General features: G+C 39.9%; 2 protein-coding genes across 3 annotated transcripts in view; one reads left to right on the top strand and one right to left on the bottom strand.

Moving 5' to 3' along the window:
- Window positions 1-3,049: 3,049 nt before the first annotated feature.
- nop53 (NOP53 ribosome biogenesis factor) lies at window positions 3,050-11,184 on the bottom strand. The gene is made up of 12 exons (XM_034868134.1): window positions 10,924-11,184; window positions 10,271-10,347; window positions 10,017-10,116; window positions 8,848-9,050; window positions 8,066-8,121; window positions 7,814-7,909; window positions 6,521-6,622; window positions 6,247-6,408; window positions 5,118-5,293; window positions 3,946-4,012; window positions 3,464-3,540; window positions 3,050-3,348 (listed from the first exon to the last, which is right to left on the bottom strand). The coding sequence occupies exons 1-12, from the start codon at window positions 11,127-11,129 to the stop codon at window positions 3,288-3,290; spliced, it is 1,383 nt and encodes a 460-aa protein (XP_034724025.1). The 5' UTR covers window positions 11,130-11,184; the 3' UTR covers window positions 3,050-3,287.
- A 453-nt stretch (window positions 11,185-11,637) lies between these two features.
- The window catches only part of LOC117942603 (histone H3.3A), a 6,572-nt gene continuing 5,349 nt past the window's right edge, over window positions 11,638-12,860 (top strand). The window contains exon 1 of one of the 2 annotated variants that reach the window (XM_034868167.1): window positions 11,638-11,825. The gene's annotated coding sequence lies outside the window, so the exon portion shown is untranslated. The remainder of the gene's footprint in view (window positions 11,826-12,860) is intronic. The other variant, XM_034868168.1, reaches the window with a different exon arrangement.

Here is a 12,860-nt window from a genome sequence, read left to right as displayed (position 1 = left end):
GGCAATAACAGTCATTAAAAATAGTTTGTAGTAGTTCTTTGTGGCACTGTGTGGTATTACAAGGCACAACAGGACGTAGCAGGGCACGGCAGAGCGTAGCAGGACCACAGCGACAGCTGCAACCATGATTTTGGAGCCTCCCTGATCCAAGGAAACATGCTGGGGGGAAAGAACATAAGGCCTTCGGGGAACGACTCCCCAAAGCTAGTTAGTAACAAGCATTACCGGGACATGGATGAATACAAATGGAAAGATAAAGAAGAGAGGAGCTCAGTCTGTCAAACGAAGCCCCCCGGCAGTCTGCAACAGCATAACTAAGAGAGACAGGTTAACGAGAGGAGGCTAGCTGTACTGCCTTGCCTTGCTCTAGCTTTATTATATAACTGATTATATATTAGATGAATCTGACGACTATGAAGAGATGCAGGTAGGCCGGGCTAGGCGGACGCTGTGACTCATCACTCCCTAACTATATGCTTCATCAAAGAGGAGAGTTTTAAGATTAGTCTTAAAGGTGGTGACAGTGTCTGCCTCCCAAACCCAGACTGGAAGCTAATTCCACAGCAGAGGAGCCTGATAGCTGAGGGCTCTGGCTCCTATTCTACTGGCACGTCATTAAACCCATTACAATCGGATGGTGCTAAGCTCCGCTGCAAAATAGCTTCGGAAAGGAACTTCTTTGGTGGAATGTGTATGTTCAAAAGTTGTTTAGTTTAGTCAAACGAGAGAACACTCAGATTGGACAGATAGTCTAGCTAGCTGTCTAGATTTACCCTGCAGAGATCTGAGGAGCAGTTAACCATAGTAATCCACCAAGGTTTAAAATTCCAACACAAAGAAAGTGGAAGGTGACAGACATTGGCAAAAGTATCCGGCTGAATTTCCTGCGGCAACCAAAGCAATCCCAGGAGTGGAATGTCAAGGATATAGACTAGGTGCATAATATACTTATCAACACTATTTTCATGTATGATTTTACCTTTAAAGTGAAGCATGTTGGGATGTTTGTGACTTCCACTAGCTTACTGCACTAACTTCAGTGTCCATGTGCCTCTACCTTTGCCAAACTACATGATCTGTAAGCACGAGGAGGGGGGACACTGGAGAAAGGTTAGGGTGATGGGACAATATTCACTCAAGCACTCACACACGGCAGCAGTTTTAGTGGAGTAGTAATCTATTTTTAAGGGGACGTAAGGAGTAACAGCACACGTAATCCGTCTACCCCATGCTGAGACAGTATTGCAGTACAATACCGTCTATAGCCATAGTATGGCTTGAGCGTACAAGAAAACACTAACATATTTCTCTAACCTCCCAATATTCTTGTAAGGTGACTTGTAGTTCTGTTGAGACAATTTTCTTCTTGAGAACACTCAAAGTATGTAATTTTTATATTATTCCTGAATATTTGGTTCATCACTATCATTGCCATTACATTTTGTAGCTTTAGTAATATTTGTGGCTTTGGGTAAAATGTCCTTTTTAATGGATTGTCATGACATTGGTTGCACACACTTATGGTTCCCCTCAGGATTAATTGTAAAGTATTTTGTGATTCCCTGACTTATCATTTGTTGCCATCAAAAGATTTCCATTTGACCAATATTTAGGATTAGGACCGAACATCTGGAAATTGCACTGCCATAAGCCTTAGTTCCTTTTGTGCTAATTTAAAAATGTTAACATGCTAACAGGCTTAACTAAGAGGTCAATATTTTACAGTGCTTGCATCGCCATTGTAAACATACAACAAATACTTACAATGCTGGCGTAAGCAAGTAGAGCTTCATAAAGCGGCTAGCAAGGCTGTAGCTTCATCTTTCTGCACTTACTACTTTTTTCATGGTGTACCATCGAGTTGCAGTTGCAGGTCACATAATAGGCCTAAAGATTTTGTGGCTATTTCTTTTTATATAAGCGGCATTGCTCAGTAAAAGTGGAAACGTGAGCTTTATCAGTAAAACACAAATTAACTACAATACAGTTGGTATTGGATGTTACAAATTTACAAAAGTACACATTTTGTTCAAGTTGCTAAGTTGGAGGACTTGCAGTCAATTTGAAATTGAATAAAACATTTACTAAAAGCGTGGTGGTTATTTTAAGGATTCACATTAGCCTCATGGTCGTGTTTTATATGGTATTCGGCACTAAATCCAATAAAGTAGAGAAGTAATGAATTAGGCTCCTTGGAGAAAAACTGCGGCTTTATGAGTCTGCGGGTTAATTCATCAGCAGGTATTTGGCCTGAAAACATGGATAAGCCGCTGAAATGAGAGGTGGTCCAGGGTTCCCGACACAGTCTTGTGAGGGGGCGCGGGGGGGGGATCGAGGATGCTAGGTGAGTGGGGGCTTCTGCAGACTACAACGGTAAAAGATTACATTTTTACACTGATTAACAGATAAGAAGCTTTGGCGTAGCTCCAGGCGCCATGGGAGTGTGCACGCACACACACACGTACTTGTTCACACCAGCAGTACACTGAAGGCAATTATGGTTTTAAGCCTATAGGTTGGAATCAATTATCACATGCCAACTTTAAGCCTGTCTGTCTTTTTTTTTTTTTTTCAATTAAGATAAAAAATGTTATCTACTTCAATTGAACTTCACTAAATCAAGTTATCTAATTATGGGGATTACAAATGCATATCTTTGGCCCAACTCAACTTTTAATCACTGTCCAACACTTTTTGCTGCACCTTAATCTGGGTGTCAATGCACCTAAAGCTGCTGAAATACTGATGAAAAACTGAATATTTTATGAAATATTACATCCTGTGGTGATATAATGAAACATCAAGAAATGTAGGCTATTTACATTTCCAAAGTTGCAGTATCAGGCATACTGATAGCCAACATAAACCTGACAAATATTCCTGTAGTAAATAGTACTATTTCATGTTTCTGATGTTATTAATCTCAACTGTAAGTCTTTACTCATGTATGCGTAAAGTAGTGACACTTGGCCTCCCAAACCCAGCTGTATACTAAAAAGCCTCAAAACCTTTTCCTGATAGGAGTCATATTACATAACACAGACACTCATTGAAAAATTGTGTGAAATTGGATATTAAAACACCAGTACAGTGAAAGCACAACACTGATATCCAACTCTTCTCATTTCAGATTATATCATCAATGTGACAATTTGTAAGCAGTTTCAATCTTAGAGGGTCAAACATGCCCTCAACAGTCATTAAGTTGTTTATACACACAGTTCCATTATGTTGAGTTTGAGGCTTTAAATGCTGCCGATCTTATGCTCAGCTCCTGTGGTCCGGCACTAAGTGATCTCTCTAAAAGCCCTCTTCTCCACATACTTCAGCTTGAGTCTCCTCTTGAACCTAAGAGATGTGGGAGGTAACATACATTTGAATCAACACACACTGTATGCATCTGTATATCACTGGGAGCTTTTGAGGAGATGTTATGCAAGAAGAGTGAGGCAGAGGTCCATACTTGGCTCTTTCTCGTGGTTCGATCAGGTTCCTCTTCTGCAGACTCTTGAAGCGGTCCTTGAGGACGCTGCCCTCTGGCTGCAGAAAGCAGGTATTACGACAAGGGAGAGACAAGCCCACACAAATGCATGTGAGACAAATGTCATTTAGATACAGTGTGCAATTCCCACCCGCATTATAAAATCCCATTCACACCACTAAGGCTGATTTTGAATGTTTTTCCAGGAACATAACGGCAAGAGATAAGAGAAGAGCAGGGAATTTTCCACTGGCAATTAGATCACATGAAACTGCAATGATCCCATGTGAGGGAAAGTGGGCCGTCACAGTATTAGAGAACAGGATAAAGCTTAGAATAAGACAATGCAGAGGGCTGAAGATAATACACCAACTAAATGAACTAAAACTCATTATAGATAAAGACTGTGTCCTCACTGGCAACGGTCACAGTGGCTGAGCTAGAAAACCTAACTAGTGACGTACCTTGAGTTGCCGCAGGGAGCCGGCCAGCTCGTCACTTAACTGAACCTCCATGTCCTGAGCCTTAAACCTGAAAATAAGAAACAACATGTTTATAACTGTTTCCCAAGTGAATATAAATCAACCCATTTCAAATACCGCTTACATTAGTACCAGTATCATTTCTATTGCTGAAATGGCACTGGGGAGCAAACAAAAGAAAAGAAACCGATTTGCATTCTCATGATTCTTAAATTTATGGCGGCCGTTGCTCACAAACACTAAACAGAGCCCAGATCTCTCCATTTCTTGATTACACTGTCTAGCTCTCGAGTTTCGTTGAGCTTGTTGCAGGTAACAGTCAGCTGTTCCACAAACTCCTGGGCAGTTAGATGCTTGGGTTTTCAAAAGAGGCAGAGATGTTTAATGTTACTGCATGGGTATCTCACACCGCCTCAAAACGTCTTATCAGCGGTTACATGATTGGCCACCGCAGGATGACCTCAGTTTACGTTTCTCCAACTGTTTAATCTGTGCCAACTTCTCACCGCAGGCCGCTGCAGGGTTTTCCCATCAACCCCCACCGCCTCAGCTCACTACCGCTATTAAAAAAGAAAGGTGTTTTTGATAGACGGCTGCAGGACTCTCTGACGCTATGTGAAGTTTGCCTTAACACTGCAGCTCCTCAATACCCAAGAAGTTCCTGTGTGATGCTTCTCAGCTACTGTGCAACAGTGAAAGGATAGTCTGTGGGATTACAAACCGACGGCTCTGTGCCTCTGTCCACAATCTAAAGCTGTGATTGGCCTAGGTCACAAAATCTATTTATTCAGGGCTTCTTTTTTTTTTTTTTTTTTTAAATGGGCGTCAGCCTCATGTTTACTTTAAGCATAACTAAAAGACCACGGTTATAATGCGAGACAGCTCAGACGCGAGCCGGCAGCCAGCTGCACAGATTAAAAAGCGAGCACTTCCATTGTGTGAGACGTCCAAGTAAAAACCTCATCTGATACGCAGCCTAAAAACGGGATAAGATGCCTTGAAATTACTTTTAAAGCCCTTTATGGTTTGGCGCCGATATTTGTGATCGTTTGACATTTTATTCTGAACAAAGCCCCCTCAGGTCTGGCAACCACAACCAGATTTATAATGTATACATCATCTCATAAACCACGTCTGTAGTACGTTTAACTTACTTGAGTTTGCCGAGGCGTCTGGGTTGAGCTTTCTGAGCCTCCTGGTTGGCCTTGCGTTGTTTCTGTTTAGCCATGGTTTCCTGTTCCTCTTGTTTGATAGAGGTCTTTATAGAGCGAAGCTGGAAGAGCTGCTGTCGCTTGTCATTCTGATATCGGTTAGCTTGTCGCAGTTGCTCCTGGGATGGGAAGAAGAGAAACAGTGAGGTGGATTGTCAGTTGGTGAGCGGCGAAATGATAATATGGGAACTTTTTGAAAGGGCCTACGGTCCCTTACAATTGACACTTTCACAAGTTGCAACATGTTTCTATTTTCGAATGGTTTATTAGTTTGAGGATTCATCTGAAAATCAAAAGCCCCCAGTTTTTTGCTGGACGTGTTAAACATTTTGCTCCAAAAACACAAGCTCTGAAACTCAAAACTAGTCCCTGGAAAGTAGGGCCTTAAAGAAGGGCTGTAGAGAACGATTAATTGCATTATTTCACTACTCTGCTGAATTTCTTTATTGTTTAATCTATAAAATAAATGAAAAACAAAAACATGGTACAATATGCCCATCACGAATAGAAGAGCACAAACTATATCTTGGAAAAATTCTTGTTTTATCCAACCAATAACCAGAAAACCATTTGACAAAAAAAAGAAAAACTCACATTTGAGAATCTAGAACCAGTGAGTATGGCTCTTTTTGCTTAAAAAAAAAAATTAGACCCTGAAATTATGAATAGTTGCTAATAAACGTCCTTTCAATCAATAGACTTTCAATTGACCTTATGGTTTCAGACTTCCATTCCCCTTCGGTTTGTGTTCCACCTTAGGAGTCAACTACCACATATTGTGCTTTAATTATTAACCCTGATTTTAATAAAGTTTACAAATTCACCTGATAAATTAATCTAGCTTTGTTCCGTTTGCAGAGTCACATTATAAAAGTGCTTCATTGCAAAATTTAGAAAGAAGAGATTTCTAAATAAAAACTCAGTTTGTAATTTTATTCACAGGTGCTATCACACCGCTGACGCAATCAGCAAAACATATGAATGTGTAGCATTACGTATATAATAGAAACCACTCAACGTTTAAAACAAGTAAGAGACTTTTAAATGATTTAAGTTTAAATTGCGCATATACCTTAACTTTGTAGGCCCTCTCTTTCTTCCTCTCTCTCTCAGTCTTCTTCTCGGCCACTGTGATGGCTCCCACTGCCATACCCTCCTCTTGCTCATTAGGAGCCGCTTCTTCTTCATTCTCCTCTTCCACCAGGCCTTCCACCTGCTCTCTTAAGATCGTCTCCTGCAGAACAAACGTTCAATTAAAAAAATTTTAAAAAAAAAACAACACCCAAACTTCCACGACATTAACAATAAACCAAAGATGATAATAAAGCTGGAATAATCATCTGCACCTCTGTTGCTATGTGTTCTTTGTTGACAGCTAGCTGTCTCTCTATTTTGTCTTCCTCTTTTTGTTTCTTGACCTCCACCTCATGGGCCTCCTGCAGCAAGGCCTGTGTTCAGAGTGATGGAGGAGAGAGAGATTAACAGTCAAGCAGTTCACTACAAAAGTATAAACTATAGCCATGTTTCAATCCAAACATTTTTATTCCAATTAAGTGATATTGAATAAAAAAAAATGCCACATGGAAACAGTAAAATTCAATGGAACTTCATGAATATCGACTCAAGAAATACGGTCTCATCGGATTTTCTCTTGATTGACATATGGCTCATGCGAGAAACGTTATTTGCTGAATAAATAATGAATTGCGATTAAGTTTTAGGTCCTTTTTGGTTGCAACTCGCCACAAAACAAAGAAGTCTAAGTTAATTTCCACCCAGTATTTCCGCTCTGTTCGCACACATGGCGGGTATCAAAGACAGATGGAAATCAACAACAAGGACTGGAGACGTTTAACATTTAATTTATTAGGAACTCAGAGGAACTGGCCAAAAAAGGTTAGGACAAGCCGTGGAACATCCTCTGGAGTAAGTGGATGGCGCTCAAACAGCGAGACGTCACAAAAAAAAAAAAAAAATTAAATAAAAAGGAGGGAAAATAAATGGCAAGTTGCATTTGCATCATCATAGCAATGTGTTGATAGCATCGTTGTTTTCTGATTATAGCTTGATATGTCGCTATCAGCTGGCACATAAGCACTACAACTTGTGCAATATTGATCATTTGTTGGTAGACGGCACAATCCATTTTTGAAAAACTTTGCTTGAATGTTGTGCAATTCAGAGCGAAAATGAATGGTGACACCTTAAAATGTTTAAAATCAAATTTATATACCAATTTGATCGCAAAACAGCATGTGACATCATTACACACAGGTTTTTATTCACTTTAAAGCCATTGGATGGAAACACACTTTCACCAGCTTTATTTGCATTAGTTATTTTTTTAACCGAACATCAGATAATTCAATTGACGAGTGGATGGAAACTTAGCTTATGAACATATTCTTTTGCCTATTTCATCCAAACATAAATCTGCTAAAATTAACTGCTCTTGTATTTGATACAGTCAACACATCACAACATGTATGAAAATATTTAAAATAAAATAGTCAGATCAAGGTTGTAAAAGCTTTAACATAACCTCTGAACTAGCAACAGTCCTTTGTTTTAAATGATAGTCGATGCCTAGCCTGTTTGCAGCCATTATGAAGTCAGTAGGCTGCAGAGTTGTGACTTACTTGATGGGAGAAGAAGTCGGGGTTGTAGGATCCTCCAGGAGCAATCACCTCCACAGCAGGGAGCACAGACGGCTTCTCGTTCAACTTCTCTGGACGCTGACAAAACAGGGATGCCGCCACATTGGTCAAACTCAAACCACTAAGATTAAAAAAATTCATTCTGCCAGCAGCTCAGAACATTAAAACTGCAGGCGGAAATTTACTTTTTAAACAGTCATTTAAATCACCCACAAAAACAATCATTACGCTCACCTTGATCCGCTTCTTGCCCGTCTGTTGAAGGTACCAGGGGTCAGCTGTATCTTTGGCTACATTTAAAAAGAAACAGATGAGTCAAATGTATAAGATTGAGCTTTTAAAAATAAAAATGAGAGAGACTAAGGAAATGATTTCCCTCCTAATCTTCTACATTTAGTTGTTATGACCAAAATTAACATCTTACATGGGTACATCAGACCTCATGTATTGCAATGGACACTAGTATCCACCAATTCAGAAAATAAAAAGAGTCTGGTGGGTCTCTATTTGGGATTCCCCTGATCATAGTTAGCTGGCAGGAAGAAGAAGCTTAGTTTAGCTGAAGACATATTTAAGTTTGCATCCACTTGCACTGTGCAAACATCTCAGGCTCTGATCCCATTTGCCTGTGGAACTTATTCTACAGTTATCCCAACGGAATATCTTAGGTTTTGCTTCCAACTGCCACATGGAAGGACACAAGGTTCAAGAGATGCACATAACTTTGCACATTTTAAGCTAATGTTGTTAATAATCAAATTATTAGGAATGGTTACCAATCAATTACTTACATCCCTATTTGAAATTTGGATTTTAATATTAAAAGCTATACATTTTTCCGACTACGAGTTTCCTCAGATCCCAAATGATCGTTCACACAACGGTCACCTGAGCTCCATGGTGGTCTTCACATTCCCGTAAAGGAAATACTGGGAGCGCAAGGATGAGATCATCACTGGACACACATATACCAGATATACACACATATATACACTGTATACATAAACAGCACTAACACTCTTGTCCCCATATGTCATAGTAGTCTCTGTCTGGGTTGTTGTTGGCCTCTGTCACAGCCTTCTTGGCTGTCCTGTCGGCCGGCCGTCTGTTTAACAGCTGTTTCTGCCTCCGTGGCACCACGCCTTTGGCTGCCAGCTGCTCTGCCTTCTGGGCAATGCGACGGAGTTTCTTCGCATTAGGTTGCTGGTAGGCCAACACACTGGGGCGGGGGGGCAGAAGAGATGATTGGGTCAATAAGGGAGGCAGGAGAGGAAAATATAACAGTAACATGAGATGTGATGGCGAGGAGCTGACGCAAAACTTGCAACTACCACACTAGCTGTTTAGGCCTCTTTGACACTATCTACTTCAGGATGAGTGTTTGCATGTCCTCAGATCCCAGGAGACCAGTTACACAACAGTCTCCTGAGTCCCTTTGTGTTGTCTTCACATTCCCGTGAAGGAAATACTGGGAGCGCAAGGATGAGATCATCACCGGACAAACTAACATTAAAATAAAGAAATACAAGGCTGATTTTTTTTAATTTATTTTTTTTATAATCCGCTTTACCAGATACGTGTAAAGTTGTAAAGTCATCCTTTAGAAAAAAGACTCGCACCTCTTACCTCCAGTCAGGTCAGAGACACATTGTAACACAATAAAAACATTCAGCTAGACATCCTGCCCACGGACACTTCATGTCTGATTGATAGTCTACGTACTGTGTCAACATGGTACTTCAATACATACAGCACATCAAACAATAACTAGATTGTCAGTTATAATAGCCATTATTAAGATATATGCACTTAGCATACCCTAGACCTTTGAATAAACAGAAAAGTCCCTTATTGTAGGGTTGTGGTGGGAAAATAAGTAGGTTAACATGATAAATTGTGTTCTAGATGTTTACATACATCAAGGCAAGTATAATGCCAACTGTTTAATTTAGCAGGCCCAGATGAAGTTAGATAATTTACACAATACCAATGTTCACACACGCTGAGCTACCGAGCTGCCTGATTCACACATACTTCAGCCTACTAAAGACGTGAATCAAAGCCTGAAAATGAAATGTGAGAAAACACCAGGCTCCATTTCTCCTGACAATGTCTTTACATTCAAGGATGCGGAACCTGGTCCCAGAAGAAGTGTAAAGCACAGAGGGCCGTGATAGATACTGACTCTTTAGCGGGTGGAACAAGGGAGTCGTGCTGCAGGATCAGGTCTATCCTCAGAGGACGCACTGCTTTCCCTTTCCTCTTCTTCCCATCGACGGGTTCCACTACTTCAAAAGGGAAATAGAGATTATTTTGATTCAGGCATACATGCATTAAAGAGGTCAGAAAACCACTGGTATCATACAACTGGTCGGTGGCAACTCTGGGAAAAGTTTGAACCATGGAATTTCTATTACAATTGTGTAAGTATATATTTACCCTTCTGTTCAGCTTTCTTTGGTTGTCCAACATCCAAAAAGAACAAATGGTCATCTGACTTCTCAGACAGCAGACCACTGAAATACATAATCACATCATTTCTCATTGTTGACTTAAAATTTAACAGTTAACAGTTCTTTTAATTTTAATGAATATGTTGAGTAAATGATTACCCACTTATTGTATGAAATGTCAGAAGACAAAATGGTATACTAAATATAAAAAAGGCCATCTCAAGATCCAAAAGCCCAAATATGACATGATTTTTTTTCATTTAAGTACAATTGTCCAATTAAGAAAACCGTATGTAACGTTGGGATGTTGGCCCTCGGCTGAACAACTAGTTGCTAAACATGTTGTTTAGCAATGCAACTACAACTTTTGCTATAATCAAGTCAAGAAAAACGTTATTTGTCCCCATAGGGGCAATTGGTGAGATAGCCATTTTTGATAACAAGATGAGCTATAAACAGGACTGACCAAATGAACTCTACAGGTAATATTGTTGCATTATGCCCGCACGACGACGGACCATGAACGATTAAACATTCACAAAATGTCCTGTAGCAGAGGTAACTTGATAGTGGACATTTCTTAAGAGTTTTACACGACAAGTACAGCGATACCACTGCTCGTTTACAGGCTAAACTCACCCCACGGTTCTCTCCTGGTGTCTGACGTCTTCTAAAAACTCAGTTACATCGTTTATGTCGCTGTGTTTGTTCCAGTTCTTTTTCTTATTCTTGTTCACACGTTTCCTCCGTATACTAGTCAAGCCTGCGGCGCCTGAAGAGGGCTTCAAATTTAGAAAACCTGGCTGTGAAGCCACCACGCGTTTAGTCCTCCTGGACGGCGCCATGTTGGAGGATTGGGGGAAAAGAAACACGTTTCTTCTTCTTTTGTCCTGGAGGGACTCTGGTGGCGCCACCTACAGGACTCACGGTGGACATCTTGTAAAAGCTGTCATGGAAATAAAAAGTAAATATGTGTTTGTTTGTATTTTATTTTTTTAATGCTGTGATAATAATTTATATTTGCAACAGAGTGCGTGCATTTACATAGTTTTGCGTGTCACTTATAACAACGCTAAGTATAGTTATGTGGGGTTTTATATTTATAATTGATTTTAGGTATTACATCATAAATACAATTAAAGCTATGGATACAGTATTAAAAGTATTTACACTGAATGTCACTTAGTTTATATTCTCCCCCAGATATTAATGGTGTTTTGTATTTCCAAGTAAAACACAATATGTGTGTATATTTATATTTAAATAACAATAACTTAAAGTAACAAGATAAATCAATAATCAGGATTGAGAAAAAAAAAACTTCTTACACGACGTGGCATGTGAGTGTGAACATGGAATTGTTTGCCATGTTGCTGTATGTATGTTTGTTCCAAATGCATCATGGGAAACGTGTCTCCTGTTGCTTTCCTATGTTCTTTTTTCCTTTTTTTCCTCCCTTCATTTTATAGCGAGAACAACGCTTTAGACACTCAAGAATACATTCCCATTTTGAGCTGCAATCTTTCTCGAAGTTTTCAAAGGTAAGTATCATAGTTTCAATTAAACTCCAATCTATCATTTAATGCCATCATAGTTCTCGGATGGACTTGTTTTTTCGATTATTTTTGGTGTAAAAGAAAACGCAAAGCAGTCGAGCTATTATCTGCCTGCTCGGGGAGTCGGGGACCTAAAAAGCACTTGTGATCTGGTCAAATTTGACTCGGAAATGCGCTTAAAGTGAGGGGTCATCTGACAAAATATTGTTCATCAATTGATTCCCTGACATGTCTAGTGTCATCTTCAAAAACTATTTTCCACTTTCATGCTGTGGTTTTTATATTCTTTCGTCGTTTTTATCATCACCTTCTTCGTTTGCTACAACGATTTTTCCTTCCCGTTTACATTCTTCTAGCCAGAAGCCAGCCATCGTCTTTAGGTGTGTTCGTTTGCGAACACCGGGCAGTCGGTATGGGCGGAGTCGCCTGGTTTTCCTTCAAAATAGCTCATTCTGAATAAAAAATCAAGGCTTGTGCTCAACCGGGGAGCGTACGATGTAGAAACGAACGAACCCACGTTCACTGCGCAAGAGGCGTGGTTTGTCTGGAAATCACTCTGCTGTAATTCGTCGAATGGTTCGCAACATCCCGCCTCATAGGCTCGTTTATAGAATATGATAGGTCTACGTGATAAAATGCTCTGCTAGGATTTGATGCCTTCGCTGTCCGTTTTATGATAGTCATTACATAAGCTATCCTGTTTATCATTTGAAAAAAAATGAGGCTCTTAATGCTGATATTCTGTTACCCACTCTAACTGAAGATTAAAGATTGTCATGTTGACATAAAGCTCTAAATTAAAAAGTAAATTTTTATCCTTTTACATCAAGTACCCTTACACTTTTCTGTTACACATGTGCTTAATGCATTGTAATCACTTAACAAAGTAAACTTTGTCATTTTCTCAGGTGATCTTTAGTAGCAATGGCCCGTACCAAGCAAACTGCCCGTAAGTCCACTGGAGGCAAAGCCCCACGTAAGCAGCTGGCCACAAAGGCAGCTCGCAAGAGTGCCCCGTCC

This window comes from Etheostoma cragini, chromosome 3, assembly GCF_013103735.1.
Source record: "Etheostoma cragini isolate CJK2018 chromosome 3, CSU_Ecrag_1.0, whole genome shotgun sequence".
NCBI lineage: Eukaryota > Metazoa > Chordata > Actinopteri > Perciformes > Percidae > Etheostoma > Etheostoma cragini.
Note: the sequence above shows the minus strand (reverse complement) of the source record. Positions and strands in the feature narration are given on the sequence as shown.